Here is a 27680-nt window from a genome sequence, read left to right as displayed (position 1 = left end):
CTTCACAATACTGTGTTAGTTTCTGTTGCACAACAAAGCAAATCAACCATATGCATACACGTCCCCATATCCCCTCCCTCTTGAGCCTCCCTCCCATCTTCCCTATCCCACCCCTCTAGGTCATCACAAAGCATGGAGCCGATCTCCCTGTGCTGTGCTGCTGCTTCCCACCAGCCAACTATTTTACATTCGGTAGTGTATATATGTCGATGCTACTCTCACTTAGCCTCAGCTTCATCCTCCCACCCCATGTCCTCAAGTCCATTCTCTATGTCTATCTCTTTATTCCTGCCCTGGAACTAGGTTCAGCAGTACCATTTTTTTTTTTTAGATTCCATATATATGCGTTAGCATACAGTATTTTGTTTTTCTCTTTCTGACTTACTTCACTCTGTATGACAGATTCTAGGTCCATCCACCTCACTACAAATAACTCAATTTCATTTCTTTTTATGGCTGAGTAATATTCCATTGTATATATGTGCCACATCTTCTTTATCCACTCATCTGTCGATGGACATTTAGGTTGGTTCCATGTCCTGGCTATTGTAAACAGTGCTGCAGTGAACATTTTGGTACATGACTCTTTTTGAATTATGGTTTTCTCAGGGTATATACCCTGTAGTGGGATTGCTGGGTCATATGGTAGTTCTATTTTTAGTTTTTTAAGGAACCTCAATACTGTTTTCCATAGTGGTTGTATCAATTTACATTCCCACCAAGAGTGCAGGAGGGTTCCCTTTTCACCACACCCTTTCAAGTAATTATTGTTTCTAGATTTTTTAAAAAAAAACAAGAAGTTTATTTAAACAAACAGACGCTTGACTTGAAGGGAAAACTATCTAGGATTCATTTATTTTAGAGTAATTTATCCCTACTTAAAGACAGATTGCCCTGCATGTAACAGCTACGTACAAAAAAGTTATAAAATTGTCCTTGGTTTTACAATGATAAATGAAAAACATTAAAATTCTCCAATCGAACAACGTATGCAATAATTTTTATGTTCTTTTTTTGTTAAACAGTGAGAGCAAAATATCTTACTGGAATATAAAGATAAGAGCAGGGCTTCCCTGGTGGCGCAGTGGTTAAGAATCCACCTGCCAATGCAGGGGACACGGGTTCGAGCCCTGGTCCGGGAAGATCCCACATGCTGTGGAGCTACTAAGCCCGTGCGCCACAACTACTGAGCCAGCTCTCTAGAGCCCGTGAGCCACAACTACTGAGCCCATGTGCCAGAACTACTGAGCCTGTGCTGTAGAGCCTATGCTCTGCAACGAGAAGCCACCACAATGAGAAGCCCACGCACTGCAATGAAGAGTAGCCCCCGCTCTCTGCAACTAGAGAAAGCCCACGCACAGCAACGAAGACCCAATACAGCCAAAAATAAATAAATAAATAATTTTTTAAAAAAAAAAGATAAGAGCGGATGAGCATGCCACTAATGGAGAAAAGGGGGTATCTTCACAGAACCAGTATTTTTCCCCATTCCATCTCCATTTGATGTCAATCAAAACATACCATTGGCCATTTAGTTAAAAAAAAAAAAAGCAATATGCTTGTGCACATATACCAGTTACTTTATGTATAAAAATAAAGGAATGGGGAAGGGGAAAAATGAAAGAATAGAGAAACTATACTGTAGTAGCCAGGATGTGGTGGAACCAAATTGCTGTTTTCTAATTGAGAGTGTCTTCTTGGTCGGGAGGAACAGAACTCTGGAGTAAAGTAGCAGGTTCCCTTTTTAGTAGACACCTTCTGTCTGCTGCTGGAGCACATCAATTGTATCTTCAGCCTCCATTTCCAGCTGCAGGTGTGTCTGTTTCATTGATTGGCTGCCTGTTAAATTGGAATCTGATCTGACTCATTGACAAACCCTATCATTCACAATAGGCTTTCATTAGTTTACTAAGTGGTGTATGCCTCTTAATCTTCAACTGCACCACAGAACCATCCTGCCCCGTCACCTTCAAATTAATACGATCGTTGTTCTCAGTCTTGACTCCTTCCTTGGACTTTTCATGGGCCACGGCGAGCGCCGGAGCCTCCTCTGCTGCCGCTTCCCAAAAGAGGTACCAGGTCCGCACCGAACGAGCACACAAGCAGCACCAAGAGGGCTGTTTCTAGATTTTTTGATGATGGCCATTCTGACCAGCGTGAGGTGATACCTCATTGTAGTTTTGATTTGCATTTCTCTAATAATTAGTGACGTTGAGCATCTTTTCATGTGCCTTTTGGCCATCTGTATGTCTTCCTTGGTGAAATGTATACTTAGGTCTTCTGCCCGTTTTTTAACTGGATTGTTTGTTTTTTTGATATTGAGCTCCGTGAGCTGTTTGTATATTTTGGAGATCAATCCTTTGTCTGTTGTTTCATTTGCAAATATTGTCTCCCATTGTGAGGGTTATCTTTTTGTCTTGTTTATGGTTTCCTTTAGATTGCTAGATTTAAGAGAGACTTCAAGATGCATAGGTAGAATAAAGTAGATCTATATGTACTAACTTTAAAGAACATTCATACTATCTTGATAAATATTTTTAAAAGTAAGATTGCAGAATAATATTGTGTTCCTCCATTTGGGTTTTAATGTGTGTGTGTATGTGAGTGTGTGTGTAGGGGGTAGGGTTGTGTTTCTGTTAAAACGTAGAGAAAGGGCTTCCCTGGTGGCGCAGTGGTTGAGAGTCCGCCTGCCGATGCAGGGGACACGGGTTCGTGTCCCGGTCCGAGAGGATCCCACGTGCCGCGGAGCGGCTGGGCCCGTGAGCCATGGCCGCTGAGCCTGCGCGCCCGGAGCCTGTGCTGCGCAACGGGAGAGGCCACAACAGTGAGAGGCCCGCGTACCACAAAAAAAAAAAAAAAAAAAAGTAGAGAAAAAGTTTAGAAAACATACAACTGTCATGCCAGGGGCTTACAAGTACCACTATTCACGCATTATGAATATAAAATCAGCTTTATTTGATAAACTTACAATCAAAGAATTAACAGAGCATACACCATCACCCAAGTTATCTTCCCACAGATAGGTGTGCTTAGGCGTAGCAGAGAAGGTCTGGATGCACCACATAAAGGGATCTGATAGAGATCCCCAAACACTGTGCACATTTAAAGTGGAAGAGGGTAGGGAGCATCTAGGTGACTGTGTAACAGTGGAAGAGGGAACCTCTAGAACTTACCGCCTATCAGCCTATTCTAGTAGTAGGAAGTGAGCCTCCAGGACCATCCATGTCTGTCTCTCTGACATCAAGCAGTGGTACCACTGGGATTGGGAGTAGAAGCGAGGAACTAATTTTCACAGTATGTTTTTTTTTTTTTTTTTTTTTTTTTTTTTTTTTTTTTTTTTTTTGCGGTACGCGGGCCTCTCACTGTTGTGGCCCCTCCCGTTGCGGAGCACAGGCTCTGGACGCGCAGGCTCAGTGGCCATGGCTCACAGGCCCAGCCACTCCGCGGCACATAGCATCTTCCCGGACCAGGGCACGAACCTGTATCCCCTGCATCGGCAGGCGGACTCTCAACCACTGCGCCACCAGGGAAGCCCCTGTATTTTTTAATTGTTGGGATTTATTCCAACTCACATAAGATTTTTCAAAGGCATAGATTTGGCAACCAACGCATTATCGAACTCATAATAGGTATAAAATAAATGTTGATTCATTAGCTCGATCATTGACCTAAGCCATCCACCAAACATAGGTAGATGTATAAAGATTATGAAAATAAGTGGTAAAATTTTTTCTAATGTATCTGTAAACAAGGATTACATTCCAACAATATTGTTTGTACCCAAAATCTAACTGCCAAGTAAGTATATACATACATATACTTGGAGACCCATACATACACACCTAAATGTGCTTATGATGTATGCATAGAAATACTTGGAGTGATGCACTCCAAAAGAAATCATTGATGTTGGTTATTATTGGAGAGGAGGTACTGAGGTTCTAGGATGGATGGAAGAGATCCTTTCAGTTAATATTCCTCCTCTGTAGTTTGAATTAGTTACTGCTTACATGTGGTATTCCCTCTCTCTCTCCCTTTCTTCCTCACCTTCTCCATTCATTATCAAGAGCAAGTATATTAAAGGAATATGGAAATGTTACAGCATCCCAGTAAAGGGATTTACTATAGGAAAAATTCAGAAGCATCTAAAAACATAACATGTGATTTGAAAGCTTCAAGACTGAGAAAAGGAGATAGCAAGGGTATCTAATGTATGCTCAGACAAGGAAAAATTATGTGGCAGAAGGAGTTCGTGCTTTATGGAGTCTTTGTAATACTTGCCTGTGTGTTCTAGTATCTACTAGTGACCTTGGGAAACATGATTTCCACAAACATAGTAAACATAAGTATCTAGATGAGTAAAACATTTGCCTCTGTCCTTTGAGTTACCTGACGCTAGTAATGCAGGGTGTGTTCTGCCAGCATCCTCAGTGAGCCCAGTCCCTTGGAAGGAGTCTATAGTACACACGACTCCTACAGCCCCGCCTCAGCGTTTTAAAGGAGGATATTCACGTGCCAACCCCAGCCCTAAAACTTCAAGGTCAGCCTTTCCCACCATATTTCTAGCATTCCATTGGCACAATAAAAAACTCCACTATTTTATGTACTAAAGAATAAAAGCGGGGATGCTGCCAGTTAAACTGTGATGCAATGCTTTATTATCACTTTAATTTTAGGCAAACATTCCTTTAGTCTTTAGGCAGTGATTTTTATCATACATTACACAACTTTTTCTCTATGCTTTTCTTCTAACACAAACTTTGTTTCAATGCCAAATCACGTTGTAATCTTTATGAAGACACTTGAAATGGTGGCTAAACTCAACCTATGAAGGATTATCCATACTCAGAACTCAATTGAAATCACAGTATAAACAGCTACGACCAAATTTCTTCATGTGCAAGCATGTGCAAGCATGACCTTTCCTATGAAAACCTTTCCATTTTCATTTCATAGGAAAGGTGAAAAATAGTGTGATTTATTGGGTCCCATTGCCTCCCGAGGTGTTTTCCTGAAAACTTGTTGATACATAAAATTCCTTTAATAAAGAACAGTGCTTTTATTTCACCATTAGAAATACAAGGCTTAAAAAGTAAACACTTGGATGAGGTACTGTGTTGCCTACAATTTTTTAAATTTAGCAAATGCAGTTTAATTCATCAGTCCATCAAAAGTCTTTCTTCCAACCAGAACTGTCCTCCCTACTGTAGATCATGATTTCCTATTTTAAAATGTCCATTGCCTCCCAATGTCCAGATTCTTTAGCATGGCATAGAAGACCAATTTGACCCTAACCTACTTGTCGTCCTCATTTTCTGTTACCCTCCCTTCCCCAGGCCCTTGCTTGCAGCTGCCTTCTCCGCCAGGTAATGTGTCTTTTGCTCCTGCCCCACCACTTTATTATCCTGCTACTTCTCAGTCTCCTTCGTTTCCTTTTGTTCCTCTGTTCCGTAACTGTCAGCGTGCCCCCGAGTTCTGTCCTGGCACTGTTTTCTTCTTACTAAGATGCACGTCTTACCTCATCTTGTTCTGTGGCTTCAGCTACCACCCGCAATAAATCTTTTTGTTTTAACCTTTTTTTAGTAAGTCAGTTGTGTATGGGCTAAGTATAGATAATCATAATTCAAAGAGTACAGAAGGAGTATTCAGCAAATACCAAGTCCTCCCCGCTCTTTTCACATCATCTCTGAACGTCTCTCTACTCAACCTCCTGCGTTAGTGGTACTGACTGGGTACAACCTCTTATACCATCTCTCATTTGAATTATTTTAGTAACCATCTGTTCCGCCTTAGTCTATTCTTTAAGCCCTCCACCTTGTTGCCAGAGTGCTGTTTCTAAATATAAATCTGATTTTGTTTCTCCCACAGTCAGAGTTGTTTGTTTCCTAAGAATAATGATACATAAGACCGTCCATTATCCAGCCCCTGCCCACCTACCCAGTTTCATCTTACATCACACACACACACACACACACACACACACACACACACATACACACTCTCACTCACTACACCATGCTCCCTCCATACGTAACTACTTGTCCTTTACTTGTAATTCTCCAAGCACTCTATGCTATTTTGTGTCTCCATGCTTTTGCACATTCTGGTGTCTGCCCAGCACACGCTTGTCTAAATCACAGATACTTGTCTTTCAAGATCAATTTCAAGTAATCACCTACTCTTTTAAGCCTTTTCTGAACCCCAGGTAAAAATGACTTATGTATCCCCATGATACCAAATATACCTATACACACACACACACACACACACACACACACAATTGTTGACATGGCTGTCTATAAGCTTTATAAGGGGAGGGACTCTGTTTTTATTGGTCTGGGTATTTCTCCCATTTAGTACATTTCTTGTTTCTAGTAGGTAGTAAATAGACATTTGTTGAAGGATTAGTTTTGGGTTTTTATGGGACAAAGTATATTAAAGTATTGAGGTATTCTAGAATGAACTTGAAGCAGAGTGGAGATCCCAACCAAGAAGGCCAAAGAATGACAGTGAAATCAGAGCTGCTAATCAGAGAAAAAAAGAAAACCTTATAGTATCACAGACTCTACCACATGCTTTCTGTTATATATGGAACCAGAAGTCAGTATATATCATCTCTACCCACCACCACCATGAAAAAAAATACTTCAATTGCATGGGATCCGTAGAATCATCAACCTTTATTAAAAACACTGGGGAGTTTTTTCTTTTGCTTTGTTTTGTTTTAGGGTGAAAGGGAAATAAAACCAATAGCTAAGATGAGTAATAAAAAGATATAATAAAGGTTAAGAACGTCTTACATGTCTGTAGTGCTTAAATGTTGCTATATTCACTTACCATTGGATTATGAAAGCCATAGGCTTTCAAGTAAGGCAGACTGGCTTACATGACTCTAGGCAAGTTATTTATCCTCTGTAAGCCTCAATTTTTCAACCTGTAAGGTGGGAATAATAATACTGTATATATGTTTGCCCCAAGAATTAGAGATAACCCAATCTAAGATAAGCATTTAGCACGCTGACATGTTAATCACTCAGTAAATGCTGACAGTTTTGTTGTTTGTTTGGTTTTTGTCCTATATGTCATTATATTTCACCTGGCCATGGTATTGATGAAATAAGTATTTTATTAATAAAGGTGGCATTTTTTAAAAGAAATAGTAGTTCCAGAATTGGAGTAACTTATGCTTATTTTGCCTATATGGAATATTCAGAGTGAACTATTCGAATGAATTTTAACACAATATAGTAAGATTTGTTAATGATAATTAATTTCTGTGAAGACGTACATGGTATTAAAACTGCAATTAAAGAGTAATCAGTTGCTCTTCTCAAATGAAAAAGTATATATATATATATATATATATATATTTTTTTTTTTTTTTTTTTTTTTTATGGTACGTGGGCCTCTCACTGTTGTGGCCTCTCCCGTTGCGGAGCACAGGCTCCAGACGCGCAGGCTCAGTGGCCATGGCTCACGGGCCCAGCCGCTCCGCGGCATGTGGGATCTTCCCGGACCAGGGCACGAACCCGTGTCCCCTGCATCGGCAGGCGGACTCTCAACCACTGCGCCACCAGGGAAGCCCGAAAAAGTATATTTAATTGCATACAAACTTAGCATTTTAGGAGAAGTGTGCAAAACTGCATATTTTAAAACTAATAAAAACTTCAAATTAACTAGAATTGTTCAGTTTAAATTAGAGAACATGAATTACTGATAAAATTCAACTAATTTGTTGAATCATTATATAGAAAAGCAAGAGTTAAGCAATAATAATATGTAATAAGATAATTAAGATAAACATTATTTAACAGCACTGATAACATAGTCTTTATTATAAATATTTAAGTAAATACTTTATTAAAATCAAATTATGTGAATAGATAATAATAATAAAGGCTAGCAATTTTGAGTGCTTACTTAATACTAGTGGTACTATGGTGTGAAACCATAGAAATGTTCCTTGGGCTAACTGAAATCTTCAGAGTGTGAGACCCATGAGTTTACCAGCCTGCCAGGCTTCCTGAGGCCTGAAAGAAGTTCTTGTGACTGAGTGGACTTCATTAGATTGCCAAGTGTATCAGAGAAGAATCAGAGAATCAGAAAAGTGACTCAAATGCAAAGTCTATTCAGTTCATTCAGGTTCCTGATGGATATGCTGTTGGCCTAGTTAGCATATTGAGTACTGTAACACATGGTCCCTTCACTCTTCAGATCTAAAATTTTCACTTAGTGATCAAGCCCTCAGAAAACTGGCTACAAAGTTGACCTGAGACTGATTTGGATTTGGACTGATTTGAATATAAATCTGGTCCTTTATAATTAAAGATGTAACTACCACCTGGACAAATATCTTTCATATTTTTTTGACCATGACCTGTAGTAAGAAATGCATATTACATAGCAACCCAGTACATATGTATGTATGTGTATTTGCTTGTGTGTGTGTGTGTGTGTATATGTATATAGGTATGTGTGTGTATCTGAAATGATTTTCCCATCACAGTGAATACCCTTACCACGTGTAGCACCTTCTATTCATTGCTATTCTGTTCTGTTTCTTTTTTCTTTTTTTTAATACGGCTTGCAACCCACAAAGTGCAAACACTCATCTGGACAGATATGTAACACATTTTTTTCTCCTTATGGAAGCCTTCTTGAGAAATCAGTTTAGGGGTTGAAAAGAGAAGAAAGGTGAAAAAGTAAGAATGAGTAAAGCATGTTAGAGAGATAGGGAGTCATCTGGTGTGACTGTCGTATAAAAACCTGTAATGCTTCCCAGTTGTATGTATCCACCATCTCCAGGAGCAATGCTAATCTAATCTCTCATTTTGAATTAATAGTGTCATGGTGAAGCAATTGTTAATATGTTTCCATATTTTTGTCCTGCCCCTTTTCAATCTGTTTTTTCAGTTTGTTCAAGACTGCCCCTTGAACAATCTTGAACAAATTTACTGTGGTTTCTCCCGTTGGTTGGAATTAGTACCATTTACAAATATGAATAATTTCAGTCTGTAACTCTCCACCAAATTATTTATAATTCATATGTATGACCATGACTCAGAGAACCCCACTATTTTCCTTCTTTATCTAGGGAAGTAGTCAGGCTTCATCTTCACAAAAAGGCAACCCTCTCATTCCATGGTGGTTCCCTTCTTAAAATAAATCTTGTTTTACACTTTACTGAGTTTTTTTGAAGGCCTTATATCCATGTTTTAACATTTTTATCACTAAATCACAGACATTATTCTTGACAAACTCCAATAAATAGCAGGATTTTCCATTATAGAAACGATGTTACTTTTCCCCCAAATAAATTTGTATCCCTATGGCTCTTCACACAAGAAAGGACTGTGTAGGAAAAATTTATGAAGGTAATGTTATTGTAAAATGTCTTAGTCTATTCCATGTCATTTAACACAGCCTAAGAAATAAACTATTTAGGGACTTCCTAAATAGTGCAGTGGTTAAGAATCCGCCTGCCAACGCAGGGAACATGGGTTCTAGCACTGGTCCAGGAAGATCCCAAATGCCACCGACCAACTAAGCCCGTGCGCCACAACTACTGAGCCTGTGTGCCACAACTACTGAAGCCCGCGTGCCTAGAGCCCATGCTCCGCAGCAAGAGAAGCCACCGCAATGAAGAGTAGCCCCTGGGCTTCCCTGGTGACGCAGTGGTTGAGAGTCCGCCTGCCGATGCAGGGGACACGGGTTCGTGCCCCAGTCCGGGAAGATCCCACATGCCATGGAGCAGCTGGGCCCGTGAGCCATGGCCGCTGAGCCTGTGCGTCTGGAGCCTGTGCTCCACAACGGGAGAGGCCACAACAGTGAGAGGCCCGCGTACCGCAAAAAAAAAAAAAAAAAAAAAAAAAAAAAAGTAGCCCCTGCTCCCCACGACTAGAGAAAGCCCGCGCTCAGCAATGAAGACCCAACACAGCCAAAAATAAGTAAATTAATTTTTAAAAAAAATTAAAAAGGAAAAGAAGAAATAAACTAAGTAAGTGACTTTGTCAAATGTTAGGTAGTATTTATATGAAATTCAGTCTTACAGTTAATATTTATTGAACGCCTACTATGTGCTGGGCACTGTTCTAAGCCCTGGGAATAATCAGTGGATAAAACAAACAAAAATTCCTGCCCTTTGGAGCTTATGTTCTACTGGGATTAGAAACAAAGATTTGTTCCAAGTAAAATATATTCTCAATTAGAACTTAAGTTGTATGAAGAAAGTAAAGCAGGAAAGAGGATAGCGACTGTTGCTGCCTATAGTTCTAGCCAAATGGGCACAAGAAAGACATAAAATGAATGCCATGGTTCTTGTATATCTTCTGAAAGTGACCAAAGCAGCAAGGAAAGTGGCTCTAGCTTGAAAGTCCCACATGAACAGAGGTGCCCGGGTAGAAGCAATCAGATATTTTTAGCATGGAAGAATGGCTATGAAGCATATTTCTTTGTGGTAAATTGGCCACATTTCTTTACTGTTTGTCTGTGTGCATATACATGCAAGCTTTTAGTCCACGTTCTTTATTTTGGGAATAAAGGGTAAGGGAAAGGAATTCTTATCTCTTCACATTTTGGGCTAGTCTTACATAATACTGCTTTCTTTTCTGTTATCGAGAGGCAATGATGAATATTGGCGAAGCACGTGATACTGGAGCCAGACCCACTGGGTTAAAATCTCATTTTTGGTAACTTACAAGTTGTAAAAGTTGGATAAGTTGTTTAACCCCTCTGTGCCTCATTTTCCTCATTTGTAAAATATTAAGTTCTAAATAAAATGTTCTATTGAAATTTGATCAAATGAGTGGATTACTTTTAGTTTTGAAGACAGATTGTTTTGTAACATTTAATACAGAAAAAAAAACAAAAGCAAGGCAGAAGGAGAAAAAGTAACTTTTAAAAACAGACAAAGACATTCTGAAAAGACTACTTACTGTATGGTTCCAACTAAATGACATTCTGGAAAAGGCGAAACTTATGGAGACAGTAACAAGATCAGTGGTTGCCAGGAAATAATAGACAGAGCTACAGGGGATTTTTAGGGCTGTGAAAATATTCTTTATGATATAAACAGTGGATACATGGGATTACGGTTGGTCCTCCATATCCACAGATTCCACATTCACGGATTCAACCAACTGCAGGTCAAAAATATTCAGGAAAATGTCTGGAAAGTTCTAAGAAGCAAAACTTGAATTTGCTCACACCAGCAACTATTTACATAGTATTTACATTGTCTTTGCAACTATTCACATAGTATTTGCAATTATTTACATAGCATTTACATTGTATTAGGTATTATAAGTAATCTAGAGATGATTTAAAGTATATGGGAGGATATGTGTTGGTTATATGCAAATACTATGCCATCATATATATTTTTTTAATTTATTTATTTTATTTATTTATTTTTGGCTGTGTTGGGTCTTCATTGCAGCACGCGGGCTCTCTCTAGTTGCGGTGAGCGGGTGCTACTCTTCGTGGCAGTGTACGGGCCTCTCACTGCAGTGGCCTCTCCCGTTGCGGAGCACAGGCTCCAGGCACGCAGGCTTCAGTAGTTGTGGCACACGGGCTCAGTAGTTGTGGCTCGCGGGCTCTAGAGTGCAGGCTTAGTAGTTGTGGTGCACAGGCTTAGTTGCTCGATGGCATATAGGATCCTCCCAGACCAGGGCTTGAACCCGTGTCCCCTGCATTGGCAGGCGGACTCCCAACCACTGCGCCATCCAGGAAACCCAACCATCATATTTTATATAAGGGACTTGAGCATCCTCGGATATTAGTATCCATGGGGGGGTCCTGGAGCCAATCCCCTGTGGATACCAAGGGACGAGTGTACATTTGTCAAAACCCATAGAATATACAGCACCAAGAGCGAACGCTAATGTAAACTGTGGACTTCTGGTGATAATGGTGTGTCAGTGTAGGTTCATTAATTGTAACAAATGGTGATGACTGTGGGGTTGTGGGAAGGCAGAGAATATGTGGGGCTCTCTGTACTTTTGCTCAATTTTGCTGTGAACCTCAAACTGCTCTAACAAAAGAAAAAAACAGAGACATGAAAGAGAATGAAATCTGAGAACCACAGAGAAAAGATAGGAGGAAAGGAAAGGAAGGAGTGAGGAAGATGTCAGTGACTCACTTTTCTGTGAAGGTAACTGTGGCCACCTTTTGTCACTTGTGCGATTTGGCAGTCCTTAAAGCTATTTTTGTTGGTAGCAGGAAAATACCCCCGGGAAAGTAACATTGTCTAGAGAAAAATTAACTTCTTGACATAGACAACAGAACTTACTTTTTTGTAATGTTAAGGAATTTGGGAGAGACTTCGTTTTCTCTGTGTGTCTGTGTATTTCATGTGGTACATCACTCCTTGTGAAGTTAGTGTTACATATTTTATGGATGCACACTATGTAATGTGACTGGACATGAGGAATAATTAAATTGTTGATGGGTAATAGTTTCATAAAGATTTAAAGTGAAGAGGCTGTTGGAACAAACAGTATTCATAGGTAATATGTGACATAATCAAAACACAATACCAGAAATTGCCCTTAACGTGTATAAATTTTCATTAATTATTGTCATTCTGTCTCTTATTTTTTGAGGTTCTGATGTAGAATTATATAGAAATTAACCTTTTTATTTTAGTAATGATGAACATATATTTACCATACAAAGGTCTGATTCATTACGTGGACAAAACATTAACTTTAATTGTAGTAACAGCTCTGTGTCTAACCTTGCCAAGTGCTTAAACCAAGATGTCTTTGTTATAGTTCATTCTGGAAAAAAATTCAATTACATGGATCCAGGACAGTATACTAGAATTTATTCTTTAAGCCATCTTTTTAAAGGTTCACATACCAGGTCATATGAATGTGTGTGTGTGCGCGTGTGTGCACCAAATGCCAGCCACCACTGAAGAAAAACAATGACTTATTTATAAATTATATTCTGTTTACACATCAAACAAATAATATAATTGTTTAAACTTTTTCCCTTACTGGTGTGCCTTGATAATTCATAAATGACTATAATTTTTTTCTTTCAAGAGCTATTACAAATCACACTATAAATCCCTCCTTCCCCATCAGCATTGTTGTACAAGTGAACCACATTAAAATGAATTTCTCAGGGGCAACTTTGAGGGGGAAAGAAATTTAAAGCACTTGATCTTGAAAATTCCATTCTCTGACACTAATCACCGGTCCTTCCAGCTCTCCCAGTCCTTCCAGCTCTACCAGTCCTTTCATTCCCAGTAAATCTGTGCTTTATTTGTACTCATTAGGAGTCCCAGACTCATAAACTCTTCGCATTTCCAATCTGTCAAGCCCCTCCTGGCTCCACTTTGCCTCCTAACCCAGCCTTGGACCTTATCAACCATCTGAGCACTACATTCATGAGCACTCGCCATTGCTTCGTTGCCAGATTCATCCATCAGGCTTTTCTTGACATTCCCACCTTTAGCCTAGTATCTTACAATCAGGTAGTTACTCTATCAACATTTAATGAAAGGGAGGAGAGGAGAGAAAATTCTTTGATTCTGTGTTAACGTACTGAAAATTTCTTGTGGAAATTTGTTACTTTTGCTGCTTGGAAGCATAACAGATTCATGTTGTTGAACATCAACAAGGCCCTCATTCCTGTTGCCCGGTATTTTTATTTTTCTGTATCTATCCTATTTCCCATTATCTTTATTGCAGGTCACTTCCACTTCCCCAAACCATCAATTCCATCATATATCTTTTCATTATTACAGTTAAATCATCTAAATTTATTTTCCTGAGTCTTTTTCACCCAGGGATTTTTTAGTCTCTTCCCTTACTTTTTTTCCCCTGTGGTCCCTCTTCAACAAATGAGCACGAGTGCACGTGTTCGTGTGCGTGTTAACATACATAACTTTCAAAACTTAACCGTTCTCTCTGTTCTTAATTCCTTCTGCTCTCTCCCCTCTTCCTTCAGCTATGCCCTTCCTCAGTGATCACCAATGACTTCCTCATTGTCAGTATTCTCGTCTCAGTCCCCTGATCTCTCTGTGGCATGACATTATAGATATTATAGATATTCTAGAAATTTTGTCCTCTCTTTGCTTTGCAACACCGTTCTCCCTCATATGGCTCTTTAGTCTTCTTAGCTGATATAGTCATCTTCTTCTAGACCTGGAATGTAGGTGTCCCTCATTGTCTGCCCTTTGCTCTGTTCTTACACCTCAGTGGTGGTTCTCAAATGTTAGTGAGTGTAAGAATCATCTAAGATTTTTGTTGAAAATGCAGGTTTCTAAATCCTGCCCTCAGAGACTGTGATTAAGTAGGTCCAGAATGAAGCCCAGGAATCTGCATTTTTAACAGGCTATTCTTGTGACTCTAATAAAAGTGATACAGAAAAGAAATAATCCTCTGCCGTCCTATGTACTCCTGTGACTTCAGTCATCACTTCCACACTGATTACTTTCAAATATTTTAACATCCTCCTCTCATGAATTTCTCCTTATTATCTGGACCATACTCAGGACCAGCACAGGGTTGACAATCAATGAGTATGCGCTTGCTTTTGGTTATTAAAATAATAGAATATTTGCACAAATATTTGTAAAACAGATGTTGCCCTCAGCCCACAAGTGTCATTCTGCCACCACTATCCGTCTGTCCTGGTCCCTCTCCTAAGATCTTCTAGACCTCCCCATCTTCTGGCAACAAAAAAGTAACACCTAGAACCACAGAGTTTCTTCAGGATCCTGCCCCAGTGCAAAGGCTGACATCCTAATTGGTGACTTGTATCCATTAAATATTACCCCTGTTGAAGATGATGATGTCATTAACCATATAGGGACCTAGGAGAAGAAGCCAGCGTTAATGGGGAGGATGGCAAATTCAGCATGTGAGATGGTTTATGTACTTTTAAACCTACTAGAATAGTTGAATGGAGTGGCCTATAACAAGTCCAAGACCACAAGAGCTGTGCCTTCCAAATTGGACTGATCATCAGAATCTAAGGCCCAACCCTGAGAAATTTTGATTCACTGGGACTGGGGCAGAGCCCAGAAATCCGCTTTTTAACATTTCCCCCAGTGCTTCTGATGATTGGCTGGGTTTGAGAACTACTGCTGTGGACTGAGAACACAGAAAAGTAGTACCAAAGTATTGCCCCCTACTGGACCTCAAATAGGCATTTTCCATTCCATGGCACAGTCAGAAAGATCAGGCAACAGGATATGTGGGTTTTTCAGCACAACTAATTACCGCTACTAGAAGGTGTCACTTGTATATATTTTATACACGGAAAGCATCTCAATGTTAAATTCCATTCAACAGAATGCGTTTTGTCCCTGGTAAGGAAGAGTACCATTTCTAGGAGTTTCTTTGAAAATAAACTCCACAAGAAAAAAAATGCCACTTTTAGGAAAAACACAACAAATTGTAGTCACCTTCATATGTCTTTTAACTTTAAGAGAACATATGTATTATAATCAGGTGTTGCTTTTCTCTGAATCATGTGTACAGTTTACTGAAACAAAGGAGAAATAACGATTCTATAAAATGTTGTATCATGGGTTTGGTCCTGCATCATTCATTACGTATATGATTCCTGAGTCACTAATTACTAAGGCTTTATAAGGAAAAGATTACTAACAATAGGCAAAGTGAGCGATTGTGAAACTTTTTTTAATACTAATGATTATAGTTACAGAAAGATTTTTTAACCATATTGGAGGAATTAAATTCTGTTAAGTTACACTGATTTCAAAAATAGATATTAGCATCACTTTTCACTGAAAAATATACGTGTACTTTTCCCTGAGTTATTAAATTAAATTTGGGGGATTTAGAAGCTCACAAGTTTATAAAGAAACATTCTTAAAATTGACAGCACTATAGAAGTTTTATTATCTAGAGAGTGAGAAGTTTGTAGGTTGTATAGTAGAAATACATTCTGAAAGTAAGGCTTTTGACCCTTAATTTTGTTATAATACTAAAACCTAATATATGTAATTGCAGTAATGAGAAAAAAACGAACTAAAATAATTAAGACTAATGCCTGCTGTTATATTTTTTATGTAACTGAAGTCAGGTTTGATAAGTTTAAACATGGCTCATTCTAGACTACAGCTGACTACAATTTGAAAATGCCCTTAGTTCTTTCCTACACCACCCAATCCCCCCACATGCACCCCGGGCTATTCTGCACTTCGAAACACAAAACAACTTGCCAGTTCAGTTTATTCAGTTAGGGTCAGTTCTGTAAAAACAAAGTCAAGGCAATTGTTTGATTTAATTAACTAGTGAAACTGGTTGTACAGGTAAGTAGGACTTAGTTTTATTTTTGTCCAGCTGCATATTTGAATGTTCATAAAGTAACTTAGTAGAGTAATAAGATTCCAGTGACATTATAATAGATTTTAAAGAATGATTACCAAAGCAAGGAAAAAGGACACTAAAACCCAAACTATAGAAAATATTTATGGTATTTTTTTCTTTATGGCTCTCCTTTCACTGCAATGAATTGTGTCCAAAAAAAGTCTTCTTTCCTTTCACTATTCATTTCTTATTCTTTGAGGAATTTTTTCCTGGGCTATACTTAATGCAGCCATAACAAAAATGTCTAGTATAATTTAGATGAATAGTTTACATAGCTTTTATAAAGTGGTCCTCAAACTGTGTGCAGATATCCTCTAACAGTTGGTCAGCCACCTCTTGGCTTCACTTTCCTCCTCACCTACCTGGACCTCATGGTTGATCATTTTCACAATGAATGTTTCTGCCTTTGATTCTTTCTGCCTTCCTCTCTACCTTCCACTATACCCATCCTGCCCTTCTCTCCACCTTCAGCTTCGAGACTGCTAGTAACTCATTATTTTTTTTTCCCTGTGAGAGGGAGACCAAAAAACTTGCAGTGCTACGGACTTCCCTGGTAGTGCAGTGGTTAAGAATCCACCTGCCAATGCAGGGGACACAGGTTCAAGCCCTGGCCCGGGAAGATCCCACATGCTGCAGAGCAACTAAGCCCATGTGCCACGGCTACTGAGCCTGAGCTCTAGAGCCCATGAGCCACAACTACTGAGCCCATGTGCCACAGCTCCTGAAGCCTGCACGCCTAGAGCCCGTGCTCCGCAACAAGAGAAGCCACGACAATGAGAAGCCCACACACCGCAACGAAGCGTAGCCCCCGCTGACTACAACTAGAGAAAGCCTGCACGCAGCAACAAGGACCCAACACAGCCACAAATTAACTAATTAATTAATTTGTAAAAAAAAATTGCAGTGCTAAAATAAATATGTTTAGATCTTAATTTGAAAAAAAAATGTATAGAACTTGTAAATGTAGTTTATTTGAGAAGGAAATAGAAATCATTTCTTGTCCTAGAAAAATAGCAAATCTTTAGCCTCAAACTCGTTAGGGGTTGTAAAGGAAAGAGGAAAAAAAATTTTTTCATATAAAAAGCTAGAAATTTTTTGTCAAAGGACATTTAAGTTCATAAATCAGGAATTTTATAATTTATTATTCTGCGTAATAAAATACTCCCTTCCCCACCCCCTCATCCTTATAATAATAGATATCCACCACTTTTGTTCTTATTGTTCAGTTTTTGCATATCCAACTTTAGAATACCTTTTTTGAGAACTTACTATATACCAAAGTAGGGGCCTCCTGATACTGACAGTGCTGTGTTTAGTCCTGTTCTAGCATACATTTCATATTTGCTTAGGAGAAAAAGAGTAAACACGAAGAAGCAAAAAGAAAACTAAGGTTGGGACTTCCCTGGTGGCCCAGGGGTTGGGAGTCTGCCTGCCAACGCAGAGGACACGGGTTTGAGCCCTGGTCAGGGAAGATCCCACATGCCGTGGAGCAACGGAACCCGTGCACCACAATGAAGAGTAGCCCCCGCTCGCCGCAACTAGAGAAAGGCCACATGCAGCAACGAAGACCCAAAGCAGCCAAAAATTAATTAATTAATTAAAAAAAAAAAACACTTAAGGTTGGTTGAGTATATAAAATGATAAAATCCTTTAGAAAGAACTTTGGTCTTATGTGTCAAGAGTATTACATAGTTATACCCCTTTAACCTTAGTGCATCTTCTGTTCTGAAAAAATTTAACAAACAAAATATTAAGAAAAAACGTCTAGGGACTTCCCTGGGGGCGCAGTGGATAGAACTCTGAGCTCCCAATGCGGGGGGCCTGGGTTCAATACCTGGTCAGGGAACTAGATCCCACATGCATGACGCAACTAAGAGTTCACATGCCACAGCTAAGGAGCCAGCGAGCCACAACTAAGGATCCCACGTGCTGCAACTAAGGAGCCCTTCTGCCACAACTAAGGAGCCCGCCTGGCACAACCAAATAAATAAATATGAGAAAAAGATAAAACATCTACAATACAAAACTAGTTTGTTTTAGCATTATTTATACTAGTCAAAAATTGATAGCATCCTAAATGTTTACTAGTATAAACAATGTAATTAAACTCTAGCACATTGGCTTACTAGACAGTTTTGTAACCATTAAAAATACAAAAATATAAATGAAGGTATTCTAACAGCCTGGAAGAATGATTATGATATAAGGTAAAGTAAAAAAGAATAATATAAAGTTGTACATAGTATACAACATAGTATATATACAACTATATACATAGTATACAACTGTACTAAGTTGTACATAGTATATTAACATTGAACAATCCAGAAAGGAACTAAAACAATTTCATTTATAAAATAAAATAGAAATAAATTTGATCAAAGGGGAGAAAGACTTGTACACTGAAAACTACAAAACATTCCTGAAAGAAATTAAAGAAGACCTAATAAATGGAAAGACATCCCAGGCTAATGGATTAGAAGACTTAAGATTGTTTTTTGGTTGGTTGTTGGTTGGTTGGTTGGTTTGGGGGTTATTTTCTTTAATTTTTTAAATTGAGGTATCATTGATTTACAACATTGTTTAAGTTTGAGGTATACAACATAGTGATTCACAATTTTTAAAGATTATACTCCATTTATATTTATTATAAACTATTGGCTATATTTCTTGTGGTGTACAATATATTCTTGTAGCTTTTTTTTTTTTTTTTGCCCACTCAGCTTGTGAGATCTTAGTTCCCCAACCAGGGTTTAAACCCGGGCCCTCAGCAGTGAGAGCATGGACTCCTAACCACTGGATCGCCAGGGAGTTCCCACTTATTTATTTTATACCTACTAGTTTGTACTTCCCCTACCCCTCTCTTCCCCCTCCCTCTTTTCCCTCTTTCCACTGATAACCACTAGTTTCTTTTCTATATCTGAGAGTCCTTTTCTTTTTTGTTATATTCACTAGTTTGTTGTATTCTTTAGATTCCACAGATAAATAACATTATAGTATTTGTCTTTCTCTGTCTGACTTATTTCACTAAGCATAATACCCTCCAAGTCCATCCATGGTGTTGCCAATGGCAAAAATTCATTCTTTTTTATGGCTGAGTAGTATTCCATTGTGTGTGTGTGTGTGTGTGTGTGTATACCACATCTTCTTTATCCATTCATCTGTTGATGGACACTTAGGTTGCTTCCATGTCTTGCCTATTGTAAGTAATGCTACTGTGAGTATTGGGGTGTGTGTATCTTTTCAAATTAGAGTTTTCATCTTTTCTGGATATATGCCCAGGAATAGGATTGCTGGATCATATGGTAGTTCTATTTTTAGTTTTTAAAGGAAGCTTCAGACCGTTCTCCATAGTGGCTGTATCAATTTACATTCCCACCAACAGTGCACGAGGGTTCTCTTTTCTCCACATCCTCTCCAACATTTGTTATTTGTGGTCTTTTTGGTGATAGCTGTTCTGACAGGTGTGAGGTGGTATCTTACTGTAATTTTGATTTGCATTTCTCAGATGATTAAAATGTTGAACATCTTTTCATGTGCCTGTTAGCCATCTGTATATAGAAGACTTAATATTGTTAAGATAGATAACAGTACCACCCAAAACAGCTTACAGATTCAGTGCAGTCTGTATCAGAATCCCAAAGGCATGTTTTTGCAGCAATAGAAAAACCCATTCTAAAATTCATGTGGAATTTCAGGTGACCCCAAATAGCCAGAACAATCTTAAAAAACAAAAGTTGAAAAACTCAGATTTTAAAATTTACTGTGAAGTTACAGTAACCACAACAGTGTTGTGCTGGCTTAAGGATAGACATATAAGACTGATGGAATAGAATACAGAGCCCAGAAGTAAATCTCACATATATGGTTAATGGTTTTTCCAGTAAGGTTGCCAAGACCACTCAATGGAGAAAAGACAGTCTTTTCAACAATTGGTGCTGGTAAAATTGGATATCTATGTGTAAAAGATTGAAATTAGACCCATGTCTTACACTATATACAAAAATTAACTCAAAATGGATCAAAGTCCTAAATTTCAAAAAGAAAGGTATAAAACTCATAGAAGAAAACATAGGAGAATATCTTTATGACCTTGGATTTGGCAGTGGTTTCTTTAAAATGACACCAAAAGTATGGACAACAAAAGAAAAGTAGGTAAGTTGGATTTCATCAAAATTAAAAACTTTTGTGATCCAAAGGGCCATATCAAGATAGTGAAAAGACAACCCACAGAATAGGAGACAATATTTGCAAATCATACAGCTAATAAGGGCTTAATATCCATAATATATAAAGAACTCCTACAATTCAACAGCAAAAAAAAGAAAAAAAAAGACAGCCTAACTAAAATATGGGCAAAAGACCTGAATAGACATTTCTCCAGAGAGGATATACAAATGGCCAATAGGCACATAAAATAACTTTGTTGGCGAGGATGTGGAGAAATTGGAACCAAGTGCATTTCTGGTAGGAATGTAAGATGATGCAGCCACTATGAAAAACAGCTGGCAGTTCCTCAAAAAGTTAAATATAGAATTATCATATGACCTAGCAATTCCACTCCACTCCTAGGTAGATACCCAAAGGAATTGAAAACAGGGACTCAAAACAGATATTTATATACCACAACATTGGTCACAATAGCCAAAAAGTGGAAACAACACAAGTATCCACCAACAGATGAATGAATAAACAAAATATACTATAAACATACATTGGAATATTATTTAGCCATAAAAAGGAATGAAGTTCTGATACATGGTACAACCTGGGTGAACCTTGAAAACATTACAATAAGTAAATTAAGCAGACAAAAAATGACAAATGTCATATGATTCCACTTACATGAGGTATCTAGAATAGGCAAATACAGACAGAGAGAATAGGGGTTTCCAGGAAATGGGGGATAAGAGGAGTGTTTTTGCTTAATGGGTATAGAGTTTCTGTTTGGGTTGATGAACATGTTCTGGAAATAGATACTAGTGATGGTTACACATCAAGAATGTACTTAATGCCCCTGAATTGTACACTGTAAATTGGATAAAATGGTAAATTGTATGTTGTTTATATTTTAAACATAATCGTTTAAAATTTTAATTTTACATAGTGATTTAGGTACGTAAATTATACATAGTGGTTTAGGTACATAAGTAAAGATGGAAGGGAATATGAAGACATGAAAAATTACTAAATTATCCTGTGATTATATTATTTTGAGTAGAAATAAAGTTCAAATAAAAGTTTCATTTTTAGCTAAAGAATAGTTATGTTGATTAATAATTTTTAAAACCTTCGAATTTATACAGGAAGAGCTTTTCAGAGTAATTCATATAAGGGAGAGTTTGTGTACTGTATCTGTGCTAGAACATTCTGAACAATTTTAGGTTCTTATAAAATTGTCTAGATTTTAATGAAATCTGTTTTTCTTTAGCTTGACAGGGCCAATTCTCTGTTAAACCAGACTCAACAACCTTACAGGTATCTCATTGAATCAGTGCGTCAGAGAGATTCTAAGATTGATTCACTGAAGGAGTGTATTACCCAACTTGAGAAAGACGTCAGGTAAACCATCTACAAATCTTTTATTTGAGTAATAAAGGCATTGTAAGCACAATACTGCTATAGACGAATTCAGGTTGGAAATTGTGAAGAAAATATTGAAATAACGAAGGGGGTCTTAAATGTAATGAGTTCAATTTCTCTTAGAAAAACTAAGTCACATCACATTAAGGTGTTCACAAACAGATAAAATGTACAAATTTACTTAGATTCATGTTGACTTTACCAAGGAATTTTTAGGCGTTTCTTCCACTGACCCTTTACATGAAGTAAACCATGAATTACCTCGATGTAAATAAATTCCTTTCACTTCCTTAGATTGAAATTGTTTTCTTACATGACACTTTATCCAAAAGACTTGCTCCACTGAATAATCATTCAAATTCTTTACCTGTTCATCTATATGATCATTTTAGTCTTTTTAAATAACAGTAGAAGAATGATTCTATATAAAGAAAGAGGTTTTAATTCATGGATGCTTAGTTAGTTGGCTTGTTATTAGATCTTAAGATTATTTAGAATAAGTAAGTAGATAAATTATCAACCAATTTATAAAGGTAGAAGCAAAGAATTAGATGGGAGAGAAAATTCTTAAATTAAGGAATTAGAAAAGGTAGTTTATTGAAAAATATAGTTATTGGAAAAGATAGCTATTAAATTCAGGTTTCCTAAGATATATAACCAAAAATATAAAACTGCTGGTAATTAACTACAAACTGTGAGTGTTCTTTTTGATAAATCAGAGTAGTTATCTTTTCCTCTCGTTTCTACCCCACCAAAATAATTGGTCCAAAACTTTATTCCTGATCAGAATTTTTTGACAATATAATGAAGTAATTTTAAATCACATTTATGTTTTAAATGTCAACATGAGTAACAATTTATTTGTAGATTAATTTTAAAGTTAAAATTAATATTTAGAATATTCATAACCAGCATTAATAAATCAATTCAGTGAATTAATTAAATAGTTCTATAAATAGCTATTGGGAGCAATAGAAATTATATCTCATCATTCACTGGAGACTTGCTTATCTTAAGGAAATTGAGGAAAGAACCCCAAAGAGAACCTTTTCTTTCCATATTATATATTTGATGTATTTGAAGTTTTGTATAGTGTTTTGTCTTACCTTTGTAATCTTGGAGCAGGGATATATAAAAGGCCTGTGGAAAAAATTACCTCTTTCACAGTTACCTTCAAGTAAGTTTATTTGAATAGTTATTTTACTAAGAACTAGGAAAGCTGAAAATGTTTAATATAAAGAAAAATAATAGCCAGCTACAGGAGAAAATTGTAATGATGAACAAATTCAGCCCTAGAGAAATTTAGCAACTTGTCATCTAAAAACATATTAGTAAAAAAAAAAATAAAAATAAATAAAAACATATTAGTTTTGTGATAGGGCCAAAATTTGAATCCGGATCTGTCTGCTTTCTAATTCCATACTCTTAACCATTATGTTATACTGCCTCCCTATGTTCTAATCTGAATAAGGGATAATTTTTCTTTAACTAATGTAATTAACGAAGAGAAGCAAAAAAAAAAAAGTGTAGAATAGTGGTTAAAAGGAAGGCTTTTAATGAGTTGATAATTGTTGAGGCTGGGTGACAGATACATTGTTATAGTTTCTCTCTTGAAATATTTCATAATAAAAAAAAAAAATTCCCTATCTACATTGTCCAGTATGGTAGCTGCTAGCTACATGTGGCTATTGGGCATCTGAAATATGGTTAGTGTTACTGAGGAACTAAAATTTTAATTTTATTTGAATTAAATTAATATTAATTTTCATTGCCACTTGTGGCTAGCTAATAGCTATGATATTGGACCCTATAGCCAATTTTCTCATCTGTGAAATGAGAGTGGCACCAACAGCACTTAATTCACATGGTTATTCAGAGGATTAAATGATATATAACCTTTGTAATATATATAGCACTATTCCTATACATTGTTAAAAATGCTTTTTAAATGTTTGCTATTACTAGTATTGTCTTATATTTAACACATTTTTATGTTGAAAATTATCTTTGAAGTGAGAAATAACATTTCTCAAAATATGCTGAATTTTGACAAAAATTAGGACTCCCTTAATTACAGCAACAGTAATCACAAGAACTATGCCAATTATGGAATTAAACAAAAAAAAATATTTTGTGTGCTAAACATCTGAAGGCTTTAAAGCTGTCTGTGTCTCATATATTTATTGTATACTATTTTAGTAGATTCTGAACTAATATTTCACAGGATATGAAGTCTTGCTCTTCATTGAAGCAACTATCTTCTAATGTGAAAAGTTAAGGTGCTTTCCGAATTTTAATTATGGCTTGTGAGATGCTGTAGCTGTACCCTGATGACGTGAATGAAAGGATGTGATGCCATACAATACAATCAACAAGTCAGATACAACAGGTTAGATCACATTTCTATCTACCATCACCCTGACTCTGAGCCAACGGCATTTCAAATAGAGTAGAATTATCCTGGGCTTTGACTACACGTCAGCCTGATTTCTCTTCTCATGGTAAATGTGTCTGTAAAATGTAGATACTAATGTGAACATCAAGGGGTAGTTGTGAGAATTAAATGAAGTAACATATATAAAAAGCTTCCGGCACACAGGAGGAGCTCAGTAAATGTTACCTCCCTTCCTTTTGTCCTTCATTAATTCGAAATTTAAACATTCGATGATCCATCCAAAAAGATGACTAAGTGATTATGTTCCTTGATCATTCCTGTTACTTTTTGCTGGGTGTGGATTTTAATTGTAAAGAATACTTACATTAACTGGTTAATTTGTAAATGTTTCTCTAGCTTATACAATAAAAGCTCTTTAAAGAACTGAATATAAATTTTATCATTTTCTTACAAAATAAAACAATATCACATCCACAACTTGCCAATTTAGCCATCGATACAATTTATTCAATGCCTAGGAAGATTAGCGCAAACATGCACTAAAATGAAATCGTGATAAACATGTTAAAAGCTAACATTTGAGATATCACTACTAACTGTCATTAAAGTAATACTCTGTTCTAAAAGTAGTACTTTTAACTCTCCTCCACCAATCTATAAGAGACAATCTGGGTTATAGTGTTTGATCTATAGTTCAGGACCAAAGGAAGCACGGAAAGAGAATAATTAGCATAAGTTTTCTTTCTCTGTTTTCAATTCTCCATTTATCGTTAACTAGTCATTTAGGAAGAAAAGACTACTTAGGCACTTATAAGGCTAGGCCAGAGTATATTGATCCAGGAAGTTAAAGAACAATATATCAGGAATATGTTTTCATATAGCAGGTGAAACAGAGCCATAAACATGAATTTCTGAGTAATAATTAACAGTGAATTGAACAATTATGGGTGTAATATACCATTCACGGTAGACGTGCTCATAAGGAGATTTGTTTTGTAGTTGCTTTATGAGTCACGCATAGAAGCTTTGTATTTTTAAAGGTAAGTTTCCACTGTTATGAAATGTCTTATGGAGACTAAACTTCTATTGAGTAATTACTGTGTGTGGAAGAACACAGAGTATAATCATCATCGTATTCAGTTTTAGAGACCCACGTGTTGAAGGTAGTCTCCCTTGTAATTTAAGAAAGAGAAGGCTAAGACTTTGAAAATATATATCCAAGTATTGTCTGTGGAGCCAACGTCTTGCAAATAGAACTGAGTTGCTTTGTCAACCAGTTTATCCACTTACCTTTTATTCCATGTTATATGTTTAGTTTTGTTATTTAAATATGGAATACTTACTTTATTCTGAAAAAATTAAACACTACATAGAAAGCATTTCTAATGAATTATTCAGTCAAAATTCTTTAATTACATCAACATTCCGTTCCTATTACACTACACTTTATTTAATGGGTCTGTTGGTGTTTGAGAGCCTACGTGTGTGTGTCTGTGTATCTGTGTATGTGTTTGTGCGAGCGCACCCATGTATGTACTGCATGTAAGCGCATGTTTACATTCTGTGTGTATGTGGGTACATGTATACGAACATGTATATGTGCATGTATATGAACACATCTGTTCCTTGAATATTCCTATTCGTATTTACTGAACACTTATTTTCACTTTGAAAAATATTTTGGGGACTTCCCTGGTGGCTCAGTGGTTAAGAATCCACCCACCAGTGCAGGGGACACAGGTTCGAGCCCTGGTCCGGGAAGATCCCAGATGGCACAGAGCAGCTAAGCCCGCACACCGCAACTACTGAGCCCACGCGCCGCAACTACTGAGCCCACGTGCCGCAACTACTGAAGCCTGCACATTCTAGAGCCTGTGCTCTGCAACAAGAGAAGCCACTGCAGTGAGAAGCCCGTGCACTGCAATGAAGAGTAGCCCCTGCCCGCCACAACTAGAGAAAGCCCACATGCAGCAACGAAGACCAAACACAGCCAAAAAATAATAGAAAAATAAAAGAAAGAAAAAGAGAAAGAGAAATATTTTGTCTTCAGTGTGACCCTAGCTAAAGAGAGAATTTTAAAGTTACAGAAACACCTGATCTTTACCATGCTTTGGGGGACTCAAGCAGAACACAGCACTCAGTTTCCTTTTTATCATCTAGTTCTTTTCAACTCCTCAGCTCAGTAGGATCTCTGACGCCTAACTCCAAAAGTCAGTTTGTTTTTATGCTGAGCTGCTTACCTTTATTGACATTTAATTACTGTTTTCCTCTGATGACTGTTTCTCATCTAAATTAGTAAAACGATATAGCATTTTGTAGAGTTTTATGTAATCATTCATTAGATAATTCACATGTCCCTTTGACATACATGAGTATTATTTTCCACTTTTACGGATGTGAAAACAGATTCAGTGGGGTGGTATGTGTCGTGCTTTACACCACACAGTTGAGTCAGTGGCACAGTTGGAAACAGAAGTCAGAGTTCCATCTAGTCTTCTCAGAGGACAAACTCTGATGCTTCCTTGGGGAAGTTCTCAATTAGTAGGAAGGAGGAAAATGTACATTTTTTTTTTACTCTTAAGTCCTTGGAATTACCAGTGCTTTCAGAATACTACTACTATTCACTGAGTTTAAAAAAACTTCTCCCTAATATTTTGAAAATTGGTGGCATTCTATTTTCTTAAAGTATAACTTAAAACATCTTACCTGTTCAGCAAAACAATTCTCATTAATTTTACCTTTACAGATTTTGTTTTGACATTCAAGGAATTACGTTGCTTCAATTAAGTGTTGCTTTTCTTAATCCTTGTAGTGCCGTCTGGGTAGACTCATCCCAGTGTCTTTCAAAGAATATTTTATTTAATGGTTCTAAATATTTTTATTTAGAGTTGAATAATCAAACTAAATATTTTTATTTAGAGTTGAATAATCAAACTCCAGACAGTATAAGACAGGCCTCAAATATTTATGTTTTAAAATATTAACATGTCCTTACAATTAGGCTTCTCACCCTTTCCTATCAGAAGATAGGTCATTTCAAAGAGAAATTCACAATGCGGACTTAGAAGTTGAAGATTGAACTAAGAATTTGGAGACAAAAATTGTTTCCCCGAGGGCTTCCCTGGTGGCGCAGTGGTTGAGAGTCTGCCTGCCAATGCAGGGGACACGGGTTTGTGCCCCGGTCCGGGAAGATCCCACATGCCATGGAGCAGCTGGGCCTGTGAGCCATGGCCACTGAGCCTGTGCTCCGCAACGGGAGAGGCCACAGCAGTGAGAGGCCTGTGTACCGCAAAAAAAAAAAATTGTTTCCCCGAGTTTACTGTAGATCAAATATCTGGTTCATTTATCTC

General features: G+C 37.3%; 1 protein-coding gene and 1 pseudogene across 3 annotated transcripts in view; one reads left to right on the top strand and one right to left on the bottom strand.

Annotated features, from left to right (window-relative positions):
* Positions 1-27680, top strand: part of PIBF1 (progesterone immunomodulatory binding factor 1) — a 212723-nt gene that overhangs the window by 155589 nt on the left and 29454 nt on the right. Inside the window, exons 15-16 of one of the 3 annotated variants that reach the window (XR_010937036.1) lie at positions 21784-21914; positions 24160-24324. Coding sequence is in view for 2 of the 3 variants with exons in the window: in XM_067713708.1 (XP_067569809.1) it covers positions 21784-21914 (131 nt within the window). In the remaining variant the exon portion in view is untranslated. Of the gene's footprint in view, positions 1-21783; positions 21916-24159; positions 24325-27680 lie in introns of those variants that run through there. The other 2 variants (XM_067713708.1, XM_067713710.1) reach the window with 2 other exon arrangements.
* Positions 1403-13411, bottom strand: LOC137211442 (small ubiquitin-related modifier 2 pseudogene; annotated as a pseudogene).

Source organism: Pseudorca crassidens, chromosome 18 (genome assembly GCF_039906515.1).
Source record: "Pseudorca crassidens isolate mPseCra1 chromosome 18, mPseCra1.hap1, whole genome shotgun sequence".
Classification (NCBI taxonomy): Eukaryota; Metazoa; Chordata; class Mammalia; order Artiodactyla; family Delphinidae; genus Pseudorca; species Pseudorca crassidens.
This window is presented reverse-complemented; position numbering and strand designations above follow the sequence as displayed.